At 43.8% G+C, this 23030-nt stretch overlaps 2 protein-coding genes across 2 annotated transcripts in view; one reads left to right on the top strand and one right to left on the bottom strand.

The window, feature by feature from the left end:
• Positions 1-9441: 9441 nt before the first annotated feature.
• Positions 9442-11137, bottom strand: LOC117894926 (glucose-6-phosphate 1-dehydrogenase). Its single transcript, XM_034802230.1, has one exon. It carries the CDS (start codon positions 11050-11052, stop codon positions 9457-9459), a length of 1596 nt encoding a protein of 531 aa, XP_034658121.1. The 5' UTR covers positions 11053-11137; the 3' UTR covers positions 9442-9456.
• A 5973-nt stretch (positions 11138-17110) lies between these two features.
• Positions 17111-23030, top strand: part of LOC117894474 (tyramine/octopamine receptor) — a 30479-nt gene continuing 24559 nt past the window's right edge. Inside the window, exon 1 of the mRNA XM_034801574.1 lies at positions 17111-17755. The gene's annotated coding sequence lies outside the window, so the exon portion shown is untranslated. The remainder of the gene's footprint in view (positions 17756-23030) is intronic.

Raw genomic sequence — 23030 nt, 5'->3', positions numbered from 1 at the left:
CCGCGCGAGCATTGCGCCAAAACAAAATGAGTTTCTCGCATGCCTGCCCTGCCTAACGTTCTCATGACGGAAACCCAAAACGGGTATGAATGCGTGAGCGGATACCGATCGTGAGTGGTTCACTTAGAGCAGAAACAGAATTACAAATGGTGCTTACACACAGTATGCCAATCTTACACATGATGATCCATAAAGATCAACGCTGCAACGCTGAGTACCATGCAATTAAAGGTTTATTTATGTTTATCAAATACCATGCTGTGTCACGCATTCATCTCCAATGGGTACCCCTGCCCAGCTGCAGTTAGGTAAAAGACATCATCCTGGGGTGAGAGGCTCAACTGCTGACGGACGGATGGGGGTCACAGTAACCCCATAATTGAGCTAAAATAGTTTGCATAAAAATGCAAATTGTCACATATCCTGCCGTTTTCCATTTGCTTCGAACATTTCCAGAGCCGCCAGTGGCAGCAAATTGTTTGCGGGCTTATCCCGCAAACAAATCTCCGAGCACCGAGCACTGAGCTCCGAGCAAATGAATGAGGCCTCTCCACCCCCTCTCTCTTACCCTTGCAATGGCAGGGATAATGGTGGCCAATTTGTTTTTAGCCGCCTATTTAAATGCGGGAAAAACGTTGGCGATTGTTGCCGTTCGTTGATGCGATTTGCAGGCAAATGCTGTTGCATTAATTGAAATGCAGCCAGGCGATGATGAAAGCTTTTATTGGAGCGGATGTGGCAGGCGAATTGAGGTTGCACCACTACAGTAATAGCACTGCCATCCAAACCAGACCAGCTGACTAACTCTGTTTCTTTGTGTTGGAAAAGTAAATGAACAAGTCCTGAGATTATCTCGAGACACAAAAAACATTCATAGAAATGTGACAGAAATTTCATCTGTTTGCATAGTTGATTCATGTGACCTCCTACAGGAGGGAGGATAGAAATCGAGTTAAGAAAATATTTTCGCACAAGCAAAAATGTCAACCGGGTCCAAGAGCTGGAAGACGAGAAGTTTCTTTCTGGCAGACACGGATTTAATGAGATAAATTTTTGATTTAAACATTTTTGCGGGCGAGAGCCACGGGGAAAGGGGTGCAGAAGCCGCCACACGATGGCAAACTATTTTCATTTTTATGAGATTTTTATCTTATTTAATTTAAACATACTTTTTGTCCTGCCCCTACCTCTGTTTATACTCTCTCTCCGCTTTTTTCTCGCTTGCCCCGGGCTGTCAACGGCAGCAGAAAGGGTCCGATGGCACTTTGTCCTTTTGCCTCTGTCGGCTGCGCGCTGGAAACAATTTAAAGACAAAAGTTAGCCCAAAGTATGGAAACTTTGCTAGTTTCTTGTTAGTTAAATAATAATGCGTAAAAGGAATTCCAAATGCAGCAGAATCAGCAACAGCAAAGGCCACGAAAAGCTGCAGCATGGCAAATGCAATTAAATTGAGACCGCTACGGCACCTGCAGCTAAATTAGCCACCAGCAAAAGAAACTACAAGGGTTGGTGCTATGGTTGATAGTAGCGACTAAGGCATGCCCTTACTCACAATTATGAATGATTGAAGGATACAGCTTTCATCTAAAGTTTAGGCTCCAAACTTATGTAGGCATAGGGGCCAGATTGCATGATTTACTACATTCTTGATATAAGTTCGATTACTCCAACTCTGCTGTCATACTTTACACGCCTTTTGCCCTCCATTATACAGGGTATTATAGCAAGAAAAACTTCCAACAGTTTTGCGTTAAAACGTCTGCACTACTGCAGCAAAAAACGAGCGACCGCAAATCAGGCAAACTAACTTTCGTCAGACAACAATAAACCAAATTGGGCAGCTTACTGGGCACCCTCTAGCGCTCTTCTTGTGTTTCTGGTGAACACTCTGACAGTTCTAAATTTGAAATGATTTCCTGCCCAGCCTCAAACACAGACCCAAGCTCAACCTCGGACAATGGCCAAGTCGTACTAGCGCCTGTGTCAAGACTCCCTACTTCATAAAACTGCTCCTAGCCATTGTGCACCCTGGCTGTCTGCTCATTTTGGGACCCTTTTCCCGACGACTTTTGGCCCGGGGCTAGAATTTTTATATATTTCACTTTATACTCAAAATTTACGACATGAACATGTTAATATGTGCGGATCATATATAGCGAATTTGGTTGTGATTTATGCTAACTCATTTAAGCCCAACAAGATGATAAATCTCAAACTTTATGTGCGGATTAAGGCTACTTTGTGTGCGTGTTTCTGTGCGTGTGTGTGTGGAAATATGAGAACGTTTTGAAATAAACCACTAGAAGTGACTGGACATCCTTTAACCTGCTCGGACATATTCCCTTTGACTGCTTCGACAGCCCAATTTCAATTAGTTTCTAACGTGAGGCAGACAGACATTTGCTTGACAGCTGCGGTTCGCATTAAACTGATTGAAATTCTCTTTGAAAGTGTTCGGACAACGCTTAAAGCTATTATTATGATAAAATAAACATAGAGAACAAAGAGGAGCGCGACCACTAGTTATGCTAATTCACTTTTGCACTATGTTTTGTCCTCTCTAATCTTAATTGGCTATGTGATAATTTAGAACATTTTCTAGCTTTTTCCATCACGAACCATTCACCACATAGCTCTTCCACTGGACAAGGAAAAGTGTGTCAGAGAGAGGGGATGGTAGAGGATATTTTTTCAAATCTTTGAAATACAATTTTTTCAGTTATTTTTTTTAGAGAGTTTAAGTTTTAAGTTAAGTTTAAGTTTTAGTATCAGGGGAGCCTGCACACAGAATTAGGTATCCCTATTGATGCTGATCACGAATATATGTATATCTGTATATGTATATCCTCTATGGGTCCGAAAATTCTTCCTTCTGGCTGTAACATCAATCTACATGAATCTAATATACCCCTTACTATCCTAAATATGTAGATACTAGTCTGGCATGTAAACTATTCTCACTTTAAGCTTCATCACAACGAAAAAAATGTACAATGTTCACCGCTAATTAAGTGGGTGGGCGACTGGGGGAGGAAAACCAAATTGATGTGGTCATCATCCACTTTTATGGCTTCTCTGGTATCCGACGGAGGCAAAAAGTTGTATGAAAGTCTATGTGGATTGAGGATATGTTCTATGTAGCGGATATGCTATATATGTATATATACTGCTGGTGGCACCTTTTTGGGTGACATCCGTGGGAGTCATTGATGTGCTAGCAAACTGTCTAAGCAAATTTTCTGAAGATATGAAGGCGAGGCCCGTGGCTGAAGGGAAGCCAACTAGAGCGTGGCACATGCCAATGACAGCACTTGCTCCAGGACATGCCCCGGAAGTTCCATTCACACGCACTCACAGAAGAGCGACCTTCGAGCGTTTGGTCAACTTCCGCCTAAGGGTGAGCGGAAGTGCGCCCAACAATAGCCGTTTAATGCTGTCAAACATCTCGTGCAGAGGGGATAAGGTTTACCTGGTCAATCGCAGCACAAGCGCCAGACTAACGCACACAAACAAAAGGGGGGTAAATTCTTTATCTTTGCAAGTACAGGAGTGGCCCTAAACTAAGTGTTTCCCAAAGATCTCACTGAGTCAATTAGCAGCTTAAGAGAACTAACTTCTGCCCCGGAAGCCTCCTGTTCTCACAAATTCAGCTTAAGCCGCCAGACAAAGCCAAAGCCCCCCCCACCCTCTACTATTCCCAGTTGCAAGTGGAATGGCATAACTCACACGGTTTTAGGTTATTAGCGTAATGCAGCCCAGACGATTGTCGCAGAAGGAGCCGCCGGGTGTCGTGAGCTGTGAGCCGGGAGCTGGGAGCCAAGGGCATTTACTCATAGAGATTGCCATGTGCATAAACCGCAACGTATGCGCAGGGGGAATGGGCGGGATGCCGCACATAACGCTGACAAATGGAGAGCGGCTCCCAAGCAGCAGCATCCCAGGTTCCTCGCAAGTGTCTGGGTTTTGCATTTGAAATTTATAATGCAGCTATAACTAAAGTGAGCCCCCATCCGCATCCTCATCCCCCAGCAACTGTGGTTAGCCACCCACAGATTTGCACACCAAAATTGCCATTATGAAAATGTTCACCGAACTGTGGCGCGAAGAACTATTTTCAAATTATAAAATGGCCAGGAGGAGGCGGAGCATCAGTGCTGAAATAAACTTTAGAGTCGCTTAGCTTGATCATCCTCCGGCGCCGCCCTTCCATCAGCAATAACTCAGAGCCATAAAATCGTAGGATCCTATCCATCCCAGCTGCCAGCAATCCAGGCTAAAGCACTTCATAACTTGTTTATAAAAACCAAAAGCGCACAACAAATAAATTTTCCCCTCAATGTGCAACATAAAAACATATTTACGGTCCGGACAATGCTCGTAAATGACAAATTGGCGCATAATATTTGTTTACCAACACGGATAATCAAATAAACTTGGAGTTCGCCTGCCCCCACACCTAAAAAACCCGCTGGCAAACAGGATTCCGCCTCAAATGGAGATGACTCGACAATTGAGATTCGCTTGGTGTTCGTGCTAATAATAAGTCAAAGTGAGAGTTTAAAGATCTACAGGTTGAGTTGGCTTATGAGCGTAAAATGTATGCCATGAAAAACATACAGAAATAGGACTTAAATTTGAAGATAAATAGATAGATACTATGTATAAATGTTGTAAATTTTTTGTATTTTCTTGTAAAAAAAGGAGTAGTGTAATTAAATTGATTATAATTCACTTTTGTGGAATATAAAAATATACATATGTACATATGTACATACATATGTATATATGTACATACATACAAATATAAATACAATTTCTGTTGAAATACGAATTGTTGGCTGCTGAAACATCAAATGAATAGCTCGAGGGCAAACTGGTCATCGATGAAGTGTTGGGATTCCACTTCCCTTTTTGAGAAAGTAATCGGGAGAAACCAAATGATGCTGTGTTTATTTAGATAAGATATTTACATATTAATTGAACAATATAATTAATTTCCTTAAATTTTTTAATGTAAGTGTAAATATTTTATTGTTGAGGATCTTTTACAAAAGAGATGAAACTATTATTATTATTTAATTAGCAACAAATGATTATAATTAAATGTAGAGATAAAGCAATAAGATGGAATTAATTCTTCATATTCATGAAACTGTAAATCCTAAAATCCTACATCTTTCCGCACTCTTAGCTCAACCTTTTCCACGACCGCTGTTTGTTTTTATTAGATTATTAAAGAGTTCCCGAAAAATAAAAATAAAACACTTCGCATATAGATATTTATGCAAAATAAATGAAAGCCCCCATAAAGCGTAGACAATTTGCATACCTACATATGTACATACGTGTATGCATTGAGGGGAAAGGAATTCCAAGTTTTGGGAGGACGGTGGCAGCAGCTGACTGTCGGAGCACATAAAAAGTGAGCTGTGGAACGGGGGAATGGTGAAAGAGCATCCAACCAAGCCAAGTCAAGTCAAGCACCGAGAACCGAGCACCTAGCTCATATTACGACATCTCTACGCATCAAATGACAGGTTTTAGCACCAACACAAATAGACGTACGGGCACATACAGACTCAAACACCATGACCAGAGGGAGACGTGCATGAGGTGGCCATTGTGCGGCAGTGGAACTGCTCCTTCCGTTGGAACTCCTGCTGCAGCTCTGACGCTGATGAGAGTGGAGAAGTGGAGGCAGGAGCCATAGAGCAGCCATGGAGAAGATGCTGCTGCCGCCGCGAGTGCACATGAACTATAAACCGCATTTTTACGTGCCCCGGAAGGAGGGCTGCCAATGGCCACCAAAGGACTGGCAGCGCACAAAAAGTGCAGCTAACCGTTAAGCTCTTAAAGTCTCCTGCTTTAAAGAGCAACGAACGAACTGCCAATCTGGCTGGTGGAGTGGCCAGAGCAAACAAGCAATTATTCTGCAATATCTTTGAAATTAACAAAACCGTCTACTGTTGCCCGTTCCCGCTATCCGTAGACCAGGTTGAGTGGGAGAGGCTGTAAATGAAACGTTATCAATGTAACGAGTGTCGGGGCTCTGTCGAATGGAGCGGAACCGAACGACAGAGAGCGTCAGTAGAGGAGCGCCAGCAAAGCAAATGTAAAACAGAGTGGAAATACTGAAAAATGAATGGATAGCATGGACAGAGAGAATCTAACAAGCGAGTGAGGTTTAAGGATTATGAGGAATGGGAGAAAAAGTTTAGGAAATGCTTAAAAATCAAAACATCAAGCAAATAAATTAATTAACTCTCATATTAATCCCATACCCATTCTTCCTCAAAGGTTTTAAAGCTTCACCAAACTCAAGGACACAACCCACAAGGTAAGCTTGAATAGATCCCAAATGGAGTTTAACTGCAACTAACTCACTGAGCCTAAAAAACGTCAAAGATATTTGCCATTTTCGATTTCATAACCTAAAACATACATATACATACATATGTATGTACATACATATCTTACCCTTCAATTCCATCAACTGTCATCTCACTTGACTAATTCCCATTTCACACCCTTCCAGTCCCATTGCAATTCTTTGCCAACTGAGCATCGGACCATCCTCTTCAGCATATTCGTTGCAACATATTTTGGGGCTTCCTTAGCACCGCCCTCGTCCGGGACAAGCGTTGAAAATCTGCCCAATTCGTTTGCTTTGATTACGAGCTTGTTGCTGCCTTGATGCCATGCCTAGAGATAGGAACAGAGGCAGAGCCAGCGCCGAGAGCAGAGCCGGAGCAGATCCAGAAACACCTCCAAAGCCACAAGCCCAACTACTCGTGTACTACTGAGCTGGTCAACATTTAGCTAACTATTTTTTCACACTCTCTCTATCTCGTTTCTCTCTCTCTCTCTCTCTGTCCCTCTTTTTTGGTGCTTCTCTTTCTGTTTTCGACGAATGTTGCTCCTTTTTTGCCAGTTACTTTTAAATTAAGCAATTTGAAATGTTGACCAGAGAATCTTTCCTCTTCTTTCATTCCTTACACCTCCGTTCCGTTCCGACCGAAACCGCAAACTGTTGGCCCACAAGTTGTGTAGAGTGTCACGGGCTGTAATCGTTCGTTGTAGGTGGCTGTAACTTGGCCAGAAGCATCAGGAGAACCCACAGCAGTGGCAGTTCCAGTAGTAGTAGCATTGAAATAGTAAAGATAGCCCCAGCCAACACAGGAGCCAGCTCTCTCTCTCTCTCTCTCTCTTTTCTCTCTCTTTCTGTGTCGAAGGATGAGTCGATGGCAGACTAACTACAATTTTTTGATTGCCCGTGTTTTGTAAGCGCGCTGGCCATTTGCTTTACCGCCCCGGAGCCCTCCTGCCCGGCTCGGAGCCGGCTTTGACCAGCTCAGCGCTGGCCCAACCATTTTAATTTCACTTTACGGTTTCCAAACACGAAATCCTTTTTGCCACTAGGTGTAGCCAGGACTCGTTTTTTATCGCTCCCTACTACCTTGTGTGTCCTGCTGGAGGTGTGTTTGTTTGGGTCTCCTGTTTGTGGGCTATTAAAAAGTGAAATGGTGGCATTCAAAACCCCCAGAGAGCGAGACAAGGATGCAAGTCATATGTGTGTGCTCGGGAATAGAGAAATGGAATACTCCCCGTAGCATGCGAGAAGCCAGGTGGTGCAGGGGCTGTGGGCCTTGGTAGAGGCATGACAGAGATTAGCCTAGGTTTGGATCGATTAGGTACGGATGGGTTCTACTTCTGGGTTAGGTTTCGGTTATGCTGCGGTGATCTAAGCAGAGCTAAATGCTTTCGGCTTTCACAGATTGATGGGGATGATGTGTGTTGTGGATCTGAGGTGATTCCTGAGACTTCCTGGTAATTTTGAACGACTTAATCGCTTTATGGCTGATTTAATGGTTATGTTCATGTTTATAGGAAATTAAATAGACAATCATGTGGAACAGAGAGGCGTTGAGGAAGCCCCTATAGGGGATACATACATGTACAAGGAAAAGAAAGCAATGCTCGAGGCAGAGGCAGAGGAGGTGGCAATAAAATAAATAAACTTTGAAGGCAATCTCAATTGGAAGCGACAATATTGTTTTTAATGATTTCCATGGAACACAAAGCGACACACAGTACCCGCTTGGAGCCAGTGTGGAATGGGGGCAGGAGAAGGAATCTTTTTATTTGGCTTTTTGGCTGCCGAAAGGCAGGAAAACCCCCGGAAAATCGAGGAGGAAAACAAACAGGAGAGAGAAAAGAAAAATAACACAAAGCATATGCGTGGGTGGCAGCATCAAGAGAACAACAAAAGACCATGAACAAATCGAGGCGGCAAGCAGGTCACAGTCGGGGCAGGGAAATCTTTTCAGCAAATGTGTGCCAAGGATAACAATGTGTTGCACATATAAACCACTTAGTGCATTAGCTAATTAGATGGGAATTCCACGAAATTCAACGGGAAGGGCTTTAATCTCTTGGAGCACACGGGACACGCTTGATTCCCGCTCATTCCCGCAACCAATTTACATTTGAACTTTGGCTGAATCAGCGCGGAATCATCATCATCATCATCAGCAGCAGCAGCAGAAATAGGAACAAAAACACGAACGGCCATAGACTGACCGCAGCTAAGTTTACGGGGTAAACAAGAAGTCAAAGACTTGGTGATTGAGCAGTTCGAAGAAGTTTTCTTAGCCAAACTTGCGCTTAAGAAATCAAAGTAACTTTCTCAGGCATTCTCTCTCTCTCTCTCTCTCTACCCTTTCCCTCTCTCTCTCTATCTATCTCTTTTTAGGTTATACGGGGGTATGGGTGTATATACATTTTATACATACATTTTTTTCATCAACTGCTATGCAGTTATTGGAAACTTTTACTGAACAAGACGAGCGACGAGCGTTGAGCAGGCAAGTTGCCAGCTCCTGCAGAATAACAGCAACTGGCCAACTTCTTCACTACAGCCCCAGGACCAGTTAATACTCTAACGAACTGGAAGAAACTTTGGGTGTGGTATGCATGTATGTATGTAATGAAGCTACAAGTCTGTAAGTGTACCCATTGCATAAGCGGTTATTGCCTAGCCTTATATATTCCTGTTTGTTCGTGAAAGATTTGCATCTGTCACTGTTACATTTCCTTATTAAAGTTTTCGGAAAGAGAACTCCCTAGTCACTGACTGTTCCGTGCTACCTCCTCGTTATTTACGAGCTACCTACAGCCCCCAGAGTCCGACCAAGGGACAATGGCCAAATCATGCGTGTTATTTATACCCTCCCAGAGCAGCAGCAGACCAGCAGCAGCAACACCGAACAAAGTGTTGATAAGTTGGGATAAGCCAGTAGACCAAGTCAAGGTGCAGCAACCCGTTCTTGCTGATGGCCAACTGGTGCAGCAATTGTTGCAAGTTGCTCGTTGCTAGTTGCAGTGACTGTAACTGGTCTCTGCCTAGGTCTGGGTTGCACTTGTTTAATTAAAAAACTTTCTTTGTTGCTGATTTTATTAGATTTCACTGGACTTCAGCTTGACCTGCGCTCGTTCGGGCTTCAATGCATGGTGTGGCCCACTCAGGATCCTGCTGCTCTTAACTGTGTAGTCCAGCGTCTCCTTGTTCTCGCGCCACTCATCAGATGCGAAAAACACAAAGCCGACACGCTCGGCCTTGCGGTAGGCGAGCACTGGACCCCGTGATCCGAAATCGTAGGGCAGGGGCTTGGGTCGATCCAGATCGATGCTCTGCAGGATGGGGGAGAAGATGCGCCAGATCTCGCACTGCTCATCGGTGCGCATGAACATGCTCTGGTTGCCCTTGAAAAGGTCCAGGATGAGGCTGTTGTAGTTGGGCATGTACTTGGTGTTCCGCTCATCCACTCGCAGATTGAGAGCCGTCTCCTTCAGACAGAGCTCCTCGCCCGGCTGCTTCAAAAGCAGCCGCATGAAGATCTCCTCGAAGGGTGCGACTCGTAGGACCAGCTCATTCCTGATTTCCAGCTCCTCGTTCTTCCCTTCGTCGCACTCCGCCGACTTGTACTGGATCCGCACCTCCGTCTTGGTGTCGTTCATGGCTTTGCCAGCACGCAGAATGAAGGGCACGCCGGACCAACGCCTGTTATTGATGTGCAGGACGACCATGGCGAATGTAGGCGTCATCGAGTCCTTGGGTATGTAGCTGTGCTCCGTGTAGCCCACCTTGTCGGGATCGCTCTCCATGCGGTTGTTGCGATACTGGCCAAGGATCACGTCCCCCATGTTCGCGGTGGTCACCTCTTTGAAGAGCTTCAGCCGCTCGTTTCGCAGGTCGTCGATGGTGTTGGAGTAGGGCTTGTCCATAGACACCAGAGCCAGCAGCTGCATCATGTGATTGGTCATAACGTCGCGGATGATGCCGAAGAAGTTAAAGTATTCCGCCCGAGCCTTTACCGGCTTCTCGCACTTCACCGTGATCATTACGGCGGCCACGTGCCGGTTGTTGAGTGTCCCCGACCAGAGTAGGTTGGCGAAGCGCAGGCCAAACAGATTCTGCGAGATCTGCTTGCTCAGGAAGTGGTCAATCATGTAGATCTGCGACTCCTTGAACGTCTGACAGAGGGCCGTCTGGTAGGGCCGGTAGGTGAGATCGTTCCTGGCGAACGGCTTCTCCACCACAATCCGGGTGCAGCCCGTCAACGACTTGCACTTTCGGCTCAAGTTGGTGGTCGCATGATCGAAGACGACGGGGGGTAGCGCGAGGTAGAAGATGCGGTTGGCATAGATCTGGTTGTGCTTCGTCTCCTGCCGAATCATGGCCTCTGTGAGGGCTGCGTAGTCCTCCGCCTGGTCGTACTGCCCCTGCACACAGTGCACCGTCAGCCAGAAGCTGTTAAACTTCTGGGGATCGCGCTGCGGGTCCAGGTTCATGTAGGGTGCACATGTCAGCCGGTAGGTCCTCGTGTGGAGCTTTGTGCGGCTGAAGGTGAAAATTCTGGTGCCCTGCGGCAGTCGGTTGTCCCTGTAGAGAGCCCAGAGGGCTGGAAAAACCTTCTGCATGGCCAGTCGCCCCGAAGCACCCAGCACCACAAAGGAGTGGGCCGTTTCATTGTTCGGATCGATGGGTTGCATTTCGTCAAAGGCAAAACTCGAATTTTGAAGCACTAACCGAAAATGGAGAATTTCGAAAGGAATTTTTGAGAGCTCAGGCAAAGGAAGTGGGATGAGAAAAATGCCAAAGAAATGGCAGCTTAAGCTTCAACTGCAACTAAATACCATCTCAAATTGTTGGAAAAATTCTGGCAGAGAGCCCTTAAAGCCGCTAGCGATCCCATGCAATATTTTTACAGAATTTAAATCACAATTTCTTTAGCTGCTGCCAAATAAAATGTTTTTTTTAGCCAGCAGCCAGAAAGGGGGAGAAAAAAAAGGCTGGCAAAAAGATTCGAGAGCCGGACAGGCGGAAGGGCAGGGATTACTTGCCATCGCAGCAGAACCAGGGGGTTGTGGTGGGGGCGAAGAGCAAGAAGTTTCGAGTCTCGAATAAACACATGAGAGATTTCCGGCTTTGCCTTTGCCTTGCAATTCAAATTCAATCATTACAAATGCCCTAAGCTCCCGTTGAAGTGCACCCGAGACCGACTGGGGGACCGACTGATGTTGCATTGGAAATTTCTATACCTTCGAATGCCGCATATGCTGAGAGGCCAGCTAATAGTCCTTTCGTTCGCTCCTCAGCCCCAGACAGATGATGGCAATGCGAGTTCAACGATTGCAGGCTATTTCTGTTCATTTATTTTTTTGATGGCCAATCCTACTTTAATGCCAGAAACGGGGACAACTTTCACAGGGAGCCAAAGCTCGGAACTCTGCCTTTATTGACTGATTCTCACTACGACATCGATGAAAACTAGTGCTAAATGAAAGTTAATGGTACCGGGAGCCCAGGTGCCGATTCCGGTGGTATTGGCGGAAGGGTTACTTTACTCTTCATTTTCGCATTGGCGGAAGGGTTACTTTACGCTTCATTTTCGCACATTTTTGTCGTTTTGGTGCCCAGCGATAGCCCTTCTTAAAGCACTTCCTGCCAGCAGCCGGTTGAGGCGTGGTCGTGTCCTCAATCTGAGCCTCCAAGCTGCAGCAAAAAATCAACAGCAGCAGACCAAAGAGGCAGACATTCGTTGGAGAAATCTTCATGGCTCAGCGGATTTCGTTGCATTAACGCGGAGAACAGACTGCTCTCGATGGAGCTAATTGTGTTAAAGTGAAACTTTATAGTGCTTGAAGCTTGACAAAGCCATTTGGACATGCATGTTTGCAGGAGTTATGTAAATAATTTCCCCTGTTCTCACTGATATGTATATGTAATGCACTCAGGAGATGCTTTTATTTGCTACAAGATCTTTCCATTATGAAGTTAGAGGCTTAGGGGAGAGATAATTTCCAGGTGACAAAAGGACGACCGACTGCCACAGAGAGCAAGGATTACAACCTTTTTTGTTCTCTTTCCCATTGTTATCACTAAGCCAAGGAACGAATCAAGGTAAATAAAGTAAAAGCAGCTCCAAGAACGTGACGCACGCATCCAAATCAGGACTAATTCACTGGCATTTTTTTTGCTCCATCTATCAAACTTTCTCTCTCAGTTTCCACTCGCACTTTCATTCCTACGTGCCTGTCATGTCCCACAGTAGTAATATTAGGCACGCGAGAAGCTCAGAGATTAGTTGCCAGGAGACTCCTCCTCTCATTCTGGACATCTTCCACTTCAATTTCTTGCTGTTGTCTTTGCTAATTGGCTTTGTTTGCGAGCCCCTCTCTGGATGGGCCCACTCCCAGACTCAGTCCACATTCAAAAACGTCCTACAAGTGCAAGCCTCATCTCCATGCTGACGTATCCGGTTCCCCACCTGGCGTATGCTTGTTATTCTGCCATAATCATGGTCGAGCATTGGTCAAGAGCTTGTATTTACAACTAATTGAGGTCGAAGTCGTCTCTGCCATGAATTTGCATGAGCTGTCCATCGACAGATAGACTCGGGATTGAAGGACATGGGACATTAGAATTAATTGGCCTAAAGTACGGAAAATCAAGATGTCAATGCAGAGGGAACTCTGAAAAGATATGTGAAACTTCAAAGATAAAAGAATCTTTCATCTTGGAAATTCATTCCTTGGAAAAAAACATTTAAGAAAGCAGAAACTATAAACATGTCCTTCCCCATCAAAGTTTACTTTAAAAGCGTACCCTAGAATGAAATGTATTCAAATTGTGTGCCTTCAAAGCTGTCAATATATCCGAATGAAGAAAGACAAGTCCAACATTAAGGCATATAATGGATTATGGCCACACACAAATCTATTGGACATCCCCCTTAAATCGCTCATCGTGACCTTTGCAATGAACCGACAAGAGGCAGCATTCCTTGCCACATTTGGTTGTAGCTCTTTTGGTCAGTTAGTAGTCCAACTGGCGCCTTGTCTTCGCCGCCTGAAAGTCAATTTCAATCAGCAAACAAAGGAAATTCCTAGGCCGGAACCTAAGCACAAACATAAGAGTGGTCAATGAGGCCAAGAGGAGGGACGGAGCCCGGACTCCGGATGGATAACCCAGACAAAGTAGCTGGGACATAGCTCGGGCCGAAGGACCAGAAGGAGCCAGCCGAAACTTTGCCGGCGATTTATGCACAAGCAAAGCATTTTAAACACATGCATAAATCACACACACACATAAGAAGCCCCGGAGAGGGCGAGGCAGAGAGCGGAACAGAATGAAATATTTGGCAAACAGTTGCTTAAAGGCAAAGTTTTTAAATGCCCAAATGATCGGGTCAGGTTGGGTCGGGTTGGGTCTGCAAGGGTGTTCATCTTCTGTACTCTGATGATGTGTGACAGTTTGTGGCAAAATGGAAACGGAATAAAGAAACGTAGGCCACACCATTAGACTCATAATTGCCACATGGATATGGAACAGAATATGGTGCCGGCCCAGAGTGAGAGAGAGAGGAGTTCACATGTGCCATCTGTCGGAAGTAAATTGTGGTTTATTTGTTTTCATTTACTTTCACTTGGCTCACATAAAATTTAATTAAATTGTTTTATTGCATTCTGGCCGAATGGCATTCCTTTTGGGCCAACTGCCTCGTCAGCCGGCTCAGCATCTTCCGAGCAAATGGAATGCCCGAAAGAAAAGAAAAGAAAAGAAATCTGTGTTCGCATAATTAAAATAAGGCGCGGCTTCGCATTTTTGTGGCTTTGGCTAATCTTTTATTGGATTTCCCAGCGATGCCGGCCAGGAGCCGGTCTTGGACTTGAGCTTAAATTCCTTTGGTCCATTCATTCATCAAATGAAATCAAGATTTGTATGTTAAGGCATCTCTTCATTTGTTAGGGGGCTTTGTAAAAACCTGACCGCCCTTATAACATTTGGATGAACGGAACCAAAAATAAAACTCCGTTAAGTAATTGACCCACGGCTTTGAGTGACTTTAGGAGACTTTTTTAAAACTAAACAATGACAAATTCATTATCTCTGAGCCTCTCAAACAATGGCTGGTGGTACTGGGTTCATCCCATTTTTAGGATAATTAATTTCTGGGAAATTTTAAAAATGTTTAACCCCCACGTGGACTTCTGAATGGCAGTTGCCCTTTGTCGGAAATTTCACCTGCTATTAAAGTGGATATTTGGATGGTGCCCGAGGGGGGGACAAAAGTTGAGTTAGGTCCGGAAACCAGTGACTGGGAAAATCAATATCCACTTGTGGGTTGAAGCTCCTATTGATTGTATAGCTAATATGATAATAGGCTGGCAGGAAGACAGGAAAATTAAATAATTAAATATAGTAACAGGATGAGCCTTTTAGGCAAGCTCCTTCTGAACAAACACACTTTACTCCCCTAGGAACTGTAATCCCACTGGAGAGGCTTCACTGCAGATGGCAAAAATCGTGCCATACTATTGGGCGTACTCCCCAGTGGGAGCCAAAATGGCACAGGAACAAAAAAGAAAGGAAAACTCATTGGCATATCTACATATTTCTGGTTCAATGCATCAGTAAGGCACACACACAAAGGGAAACAGCAGCAACACACACAAAGAGACCCAAACACAGAGCCACACACAGAAACAGACACAGAATGGCAAAGCCAAAACACCGAATAGCAAATATCTCTAGCGATTATGCAGTGAAAAAGAGCAGCACGACGAGGGGTCCGCAGAGCATGGGCATGGGACCAAAAACATTCGAAAGATGCCAATTCATTTGTGCCATAAACACAAAAAAATAAAAACATAAAACCAACAACTACTGAAACCCCAATCGGATGTGCACAACAATGTACCAGAGATATAGAATGCATATGCATATGTATATGTATTCGAATAATTTATATCGATCGAAGTCATTGTAATTTGCAACTTTTCAATTTCCATTTCCCTCAATTTTCCTACACACTTGTTCATATATATATTTTTCTGTTGCCGGTATTTTTCCACATTTCAGCTGGAAGATAAATTAATTTGGTGCGGGGTTGACAGATACGAAGTGAAATATGAAATAACTCGAGATATTCCTCGAATCGAATTACAGATGAATTGTTTCCGGGTTGGTGACAAAATCTTTTGCAATACACAAGGCCACTGAACCGTTAATAACCGAAAGGATTCATTGAAAAAACTATAGACAACAGCAACAAAAATGGTACAAATATAATGGCAACGAGAACTGCCCAATTTGTTGTCCGGTTTCGATTTGCTTTTATGTGTTCAATGGAATGAAAATGTAGATTTCTGTGACGTGACCCACTTCCTAACCACAGAGGCACAAACGGAGACAGTCAACAATTTGTGTGCGTTTTGAGGTGAACAAATTCTCTGAAGAAGGAGTAGAAGTGTTGTGTCTGTGTCTGAGTTAGGGTTGCAAGCAGCAATTCACATATCACACTTTAATGTGTTTTGGTCAAGTTATGTGTTATGTACCATGTGCCAATGTTTATGAAGAAAAACTGTCCATGGGGGGGCTACCCCAGCACCTGCCACAGTGGAATGTGGATAGTCACGGAGAGACTTCTGCTACCAACTATCTCCAATACTCTCTTTGGTGAGAAATGGTTTAAAAATTGTGTTCCATCCAACCCCGTTTCACTGTATCTGTCTTTTTGCTAGCACTTGGGTCTATAATTTGGCCAGGACCTTGCCACATTTTGCCATTTTGTGCATGTGCTGTTGTTGCCACGTTAATTTGCTGTGACATGCAACTGTTAAAACTTTAATTGACACCAAAGAGGCAAAGGGAGCGAGCGGCTGGGCGGATCCAGCCAGAAGGAATGCCGACAGGAGACAGCAGCAGTAGAGAGGCAAAGACTGAGAGTTAGATTATATCCGGATGGACAAGGGTTTACCCGTACATATGGGAGTATGTACTATGTACATGCATTACACTTTTGAAGTGCTCGTATTTCTCATCTTTTCCATTCTCATGCTCCCAGATAATTGAGTTTCCTGCCTGCACACAGAGCATCCAAACGCAGCTACAAATTATTGTTAACTCATTGCCATAAAAGAATGAAGGAATAACAGCAAGAACTCCCAGTTGTGCCCCTCCCCATCATCATACTCCCATGAATGTCTAATGTGAATTGTCACACTCCTTCCCACTCCAACTCAGACTCCCCCCACTCTCTTTACGGTGCTCTGTCTATGAGGAGAAGCAATTACTATCTAGAAATTCCCCAGCATTGGAAATAAAAACGAAAACTAGCAAATGGAATTTTCAATTTGAGGCGGAATCAACAGTTTGGCAACGAAGAGAGAGAGAGAGTGTGTGAATGAAAAGAGAGCGGTACCATCATGAACTGCTTAACCGACGCCGAACACGAAGCCAGCACACGAGCGACGCACAGTGGCTCGCACGAGCCATGGAGCACAGTGGCTCGTTTTACTCGAAACACGCGGCAAAAATCGCAACTCTTGAACTTATATCGCGGGTATCAGGAAAAGGCAGTCCACAAACAAGGGCCAGGACAAACCGAGAAGAATTAGGCATAAGATTAGGATTCTGCCTTGCCAAATTCAACAACCCGAAGTCTAATATTTAGAGACAGTTTTCGGCAAAAACGCCACTGTGCGTTGCCGACAAAAGCTCGTGAAGTTTAAGGACGGCATTGGACGCCGAGCAGCAGTGGCGTTCCGTTCTGTTCTGTTTGAATCGCCGTTGGGTGTGGACGCGAGTGGCAGCGCTATAAATAGGTGTTCTTCCGATACTCTCGTATTTCTGGCTGATGGGGATGCCCTAACAACACACTGCGCGCTGAGAATACGCCGCAAAAGTTCAAGTGACAATTTCCCAGTCAATATCAACTTTCACGACAAATTCAACGCAAATTAATTTCGAATCGACTTTGGACTGATCTTCGATTCTTCAATGCATTTTATTTACACTAATAACAACGATAACAAGTAAAGTTTTCTGTGCAAAAAGTTGTCGTGAATACAAAACAAAAGCGAAAAAATCTTCGAATACATTTCCCAGGCACCCCTCATACCCAAGTGTAAACCATTTAACAGAATTCATTCTCGTGGAATAAATAAATTGCAAACAATTATGAATTTTAAATACCAGCCAAGCATAATCAAATGAAATGTCCGGCAAAATGTGCATGGCAATTGCAGCTCAAAGCAAACAACTCGAACCATAGACCAGAACCAGGGCCCAAGGGCTGTGGTGCAGTGCAGTGTGCAGAGTGTGGCAGAGTGTTGTGGCAGTGGCAAACAGAATCAAAGAAAGCCGCAAGGCTCACCCACAATAATATATAATTGGTAATAGTAGCAGCAGGTAAGACCATTGCATCAAGATCGAATATTGCATGCACTGACCAATTTTGAAAGTCATTTAAAAAAATAACCAAACAATAAACTAAAGAATATAAAATATAATAAAATATTCAGGCATCCATTAAGATTTTGGGGGTATAAGGAATGAAATGCACTAACAGATAATACAAAAAATAATTGCTCTCATTCCTTTAAGCTGATAAAGAATTTAAATTTCTTACTTCCTTAATACGCTTTCTTCTGGGGTACGCTTTCCTCGCTTGATCCCAATTAACAAAATGCTTCGGAAAATGGCCCCAACCTAACCTTTTGAAAGAAAAAGGAACACACATACGCATGTACATATGTATACACCCAAACCCCGACAGGCACACCCATTCTTGAACATGTGTGTAATGGGAAAAGGCAACAAATTTGGCAAGCGCGACTCTGTATTTTATTTGAACACCTTTAATTAATTAAACGGCACAGCTCCCACAAGTGCGGGCGCCTAAAAAAACTTCTTGCTTCGCGACAAAGGCTGCTCCTTCAGGTTGGAATAATTTGGTCGGGCGGGCCAGCGCTGGGGCAACAGCCAAGGGACTGCCAACTCGTCTTTCAACAGCATCATGATTATTATTTTATTTCATCACGCGGCTTTTAAGCAACATTCGTTGTACAATCGCGGCATCCTCAAAAAGGTTTCTCCGTTCCGCCTAACCAGACATTCTCGGCGACACCTCCTCCCGAGGCCCTAGTCCTCCAGGGGTGTCAGGCACCCCGCCGTGGCGCCTCTGTTCCACTGCGTGCCGCATTTATACCAATTTGAAAAGCGCGGCATACTTCTGCGGCAACCGCATGATTATATATTTATTTGATTTTTTCCGGTCTGTGGTTGCTCTTTCTTGTTCCTCCACACAAACTTGGGGTCGGTGTTCTAAGACAGTATTTACATAAAATCTAATAAAAAGGCCTGGCACATTATCTGCTCGGACTGCTGCCTCATGAAAATTTCAATAAGACTTTGACACACACACAAACGTGTGTATGGTTGCTACATATGTATACTTATGTTTATGTATGTGCTACACTTAACCCACGTTTTGGTGGCGGTCTGAGGTCCCGGAAAAGTCAACGTTTAGGCTTTAGGGCTGCTCGAACAGCTCTAAAAGCATTTTTAATAATTCACAAGTTTGTATTTTGTTGCAGTCTGTGTGTCTCTCTGACTGTCTGTCACAGCGACTGGCAACTCTTTAAGCTTCTTGTTTCAATTTATTTGTATATTTACTAGTACTTGTTTATTTATATAATATTTTTTTGTTTGGTGTGTTGTTTTCGTGGGGTAAAGAGTTTCGCTTCAATAAGGGCGAATCTGTGATGCCCTTAAATGTGATGAGATTGCCTAGTAACAGAAACCACTAACAAATAAATTCCAATTCAATCTCAATACAATTAAACCAATCAATTAGAAGTGTTAGGCATTAAGTAAGATATATGTACAGAGCTACAATTAATAAAATACCTTAAACAGATTGCTTAATTATTATATTATCTTTGTTTAGTCATTGAGAAAATCTTGGCAGAAAAGTGGCAATCAATCACTAACCTGTTAGGCAGCAATAGAGCGACATGTATCCCATCCCATGGGCTGGGCATATGTCCCATCAGATAAGTCTATCTATAGAACCGAACCACCCGTTTCCATCTGATTTACGCGAGTTGTGCTTGTCATGCGAGTGCGAGTGGCAGGGGAGCGACATTTTATTTACCTTCGACAGCAGCAGACCGGCAATAAATAAAATACACAAAAAAGTAAGATGAAAAACCTTTATCGTATGTGCCCATCAAAATTAATGCAGTTAAACCGGACCGCATGTAATCAATGGAATATTGATATTTTAATGTTTAATCTTTTCAATTAAATTGGCAATGATTTACCATGGCCTCTGAAGATGTTTGGCGACCAAAATCAATGCCACATTAAGGTCCGGCTCCAGACCGTTACGGGAGCGGAATGGTAAATGACGCTGTCGCATAAATCAATTAAAATGCTAATTGAAAAATAATTAAATATACAAATTAAGTTGGAAGTTGTTGTTGTCTGTGAGGCTCATCTGCATTAAAATTGGGTGTGTTTTCCTTGCCGATACGGTTCTTGGTGATTTAACGAATGGATTGGGATTTGTATTCGTATTCGCATTGGGTGGGCGATTTCCCAGTGAGCCTCAGTCGTTCTGTCAATAAATATCCAAATCTATCCCATAATATAACTACGTCCCGCTGCCACAGCTAAACAAATGAAATCAATATTTTTTTCTAGCCTTTTGTAAGCCAAAACCATGAAGAAAGCATAATTTATATCGAACCACTTAACTATATAGCCATTTGCCTTGATTTTACGGAATCAAGAGACCACCTTTTGCTGCACAAATCACGCATACGCCTCGTTGGTCCCACACAAATGGCAGCTAATTATTCCGCTAAGCTCATTAACAGCTTTAACCGATCAGAAGTGCTCGAAAGGCCCTCCACAATCAGAATTGCAGTGCATTCATGAACATTCCATCAAGTGGAAACAATTTACATTTTAAGCTCTTTCCTCGCAAATAAATTTTAATATATTCATTTAATTGAATGGCCCAAAATCCGGCGGGGCTGGGGACATCCATATACCAATCAATCAATCAGCGGGCGTGATGAAAATTATTTTAAGAGAAAACCCAAAAAAATAAAAGGAAAACGGGCAGCAAAATAAAGTGGAAGAAAAGAAAAGGAAAGCTTGTGGCTGCGGTTTGCATAATAATAGGTCCACCAATGCAAAAGCTGAGACCAAATACAGCTCTCAGCTCTCATCTCTCAGCTCGCAGTACGTGCCTCAGTCACTGAGCTCGGATCAGCTCGGTTCAGCTCCATCCCATTTGGTACGGTTTGGTCTGGTTTGGGGTTTGGCTGGATTTGGGCTCCATTCTGTTCGCTCAACCGCAACACAGATACAAATTAGCAAGTGCTGGAAGCTTCACCCCTTCACTATGGGTATTTGCTGGCTTTTTCTGTCAGCTCTGTTGTGGCTTGTCAATGGCATCGGGGAGGGGAATGGAAAGGAAAGGAAACGTACGAAACGAAAGGGTTACGGAAAAACATCTCTGGCTGCTGGCACCATTCGCACTCGTATTTGCCCAATCTTTTCTTTGCTCGGCGGCTATCCTCAGTGCAAACATTGACGAAAAGTTTTAATTACAACAAAGCAATTATTAAGTATTATCCAAGAGAGGGAAAAGCAAACAGAACGTAGACCATGGCCATTAGCATGAGGGGCTGATCAAATGGAGCGTGCTGCATGTTAATGGAAAACACAAACTCAACTTACTGACAGCCGCCCCAGACAGCACCTCTCCCATGGCTATCTATCCGACCTCTTTTCCACAGACATCCATGGACAGGCAGCATTTTTCTGGTCAGTTTTTCTGCTGGTTTCATTAATCTGCATAATATGCTAATTACGACACACTTTTCCGGCACACAAATCATTCATTTATCATCCCCTCCGCTTTGAGGCATAAACTTCATGTGCGGGCTCTTCAATTAGACCCTGAACTTTTCATCTGTGTTAGCCGTTTCTATCCCCTGCCCCTGCCCATGTCCCTATCCGCACCGCTATCTCTTAACCGGTTCTTTTGCGCACAATTTGCTTTGCTAAGATTTTAATTTTTCGCTTTTGAGAGCGCTGAAGATGATGCATACAAATTGGTGCAGGCAGAAACAGATACAGTGAGGGTTTGGGAGAATTCTTTGGGAGAGGGTAAGCCCGATCTCAAAGGAATTAAAGTACAAGTCTCAAGTGAAGTGCACTTCTCTGCACAATCTGCTCTCCACATGCTTCATTTGCTCAGCATCCCAAGCGAGAGCTCACTGTAGCTTCTGTTCGGTTCGGTTCTGCTGCAAACGCATAAAAAATTGTTGCCACATCACTCAGCCTGGTCGCGTTGGCAGCTGCTTTTCAGCGTTTTTCTTTTGCATTTCGCGGACGACGGTGGTTGGCGGTGGATGGGATGGGATGAGCTTACAATATCTCGCAGTCAAAGGAATCTCATCAGCGCCTCATCCACATGCACATCCTCCTCCCGTTCTTGCTCCCGCTCCTGCTTTTGTTTCACAGAAAAATGTGCTGCATGCCTCCAAGGCACCAAGTGGTGGGGGCTTCAGGCTGGGAGCTTATTATATTATCACTGCACCTTTGATTTTTGATTGACGCCGCAAAAGAGAGCCAGCCACACAGAGAGAACCCTCAGACTCCACCTTACTTTTAATTGCACACTCTGCAGGACCCGCCATAAAGCGTCATCCCAAAGGGAAATAATATACGAATAAAGTTTTTATAGAGCCTGCCATATGCCCTTTATATGCATTTACCACATACAGCATTTACTAGCATTTTTAAAGCCCGAGAGCACTTTAATTTGTTGCAAATATGCAAACGGAATTGGAATTGAAATGAGAGTGCAAAACACACACACAAGGAGCATGAGGCATGAGGCAGAACTCAGAACGCAGACTGAAAGCCATTTTACAGCCTGCCTATATTTCTCTGCACTCCTCATTCCCCCCCTCCAAAATTTCAAGTGCCCTTCTGGCGAAGTCTATTCACGATTTCGAGCCTATTCCGTCTGGGTGCTAAAACACACGCGGCGTCATCGAATTTTGGGAATGAGCCTGAAAGAGTCGTTGCCGCCGCTTGTATTTGTACATTTTGCTTCTATCCGAAGGATACGTAGGGTGCGAGGGGAGAGAGTAATAGAGGTGGAGGAAAAACGCATTTAATTACTTTTTGCAGAAAGGAATTGTGCCATTTAACGAAACTGCAGGGTTTTAAGTTTTGAGAAAGATTCAATATCGAGCCAAGGAATTGCGAAATTAAATAAAACTGTAACAAAACGATTTTTACTTATTTTTCGTATGACCAGTTGAGTAATTTTTCCTTAGACATTCTTTTATTAGCGTCTAATATTTTCACGTATGCTAAAGAGATTCTCTTTTGAGTATAAATCCCATAGAAGTAAGCTTCTGTTAAATACTTCTCGTTATAATCACAAACATAAATCGTTGTGGGGTTCAAAACCAGTCAAAAGACCACCTCGGGCGACAGACAGGTTTAGGAGCAATTAAATCTGATATTCAATTCATGTGAAGACCCTTCAGACCCTGGCCAACAACATTGACAGCGGGATCGCATCCTTCACCTTCACACCACACAGATACACACGCATACACACTCACAGATAACAACAAAATGGCTGTTG

The sequence above is a fragment of the Drosophila subobscura genome, chromosome J (assembly GCF_008121235.1).
Source record: "Drosophila subobscura isolate 14011-0131.10 chromosome J, UCBerk_Dsub_1.0, whole genome shotgun sequence".
Lineage (NCBI taxonomy): Eukaryota > Metazoa > Arthropoda > Insecta > Diptera > Drosophilidae > Drosophila > Drosophila subobscura.
Note: the sequence above shows the minus strand (reverse complement) of the source record. Positions and strands in the feature narration are given on the sequence as shown.

Coding starts and splice junctions, on each gene's coding strand:
- LOC117894926 (XM_034802230.1), bottom strand. CDS start 11,052: ATGCAACCCATCGATCCGAACAATGAAACGGCCCACTCCTTTGTGGTG.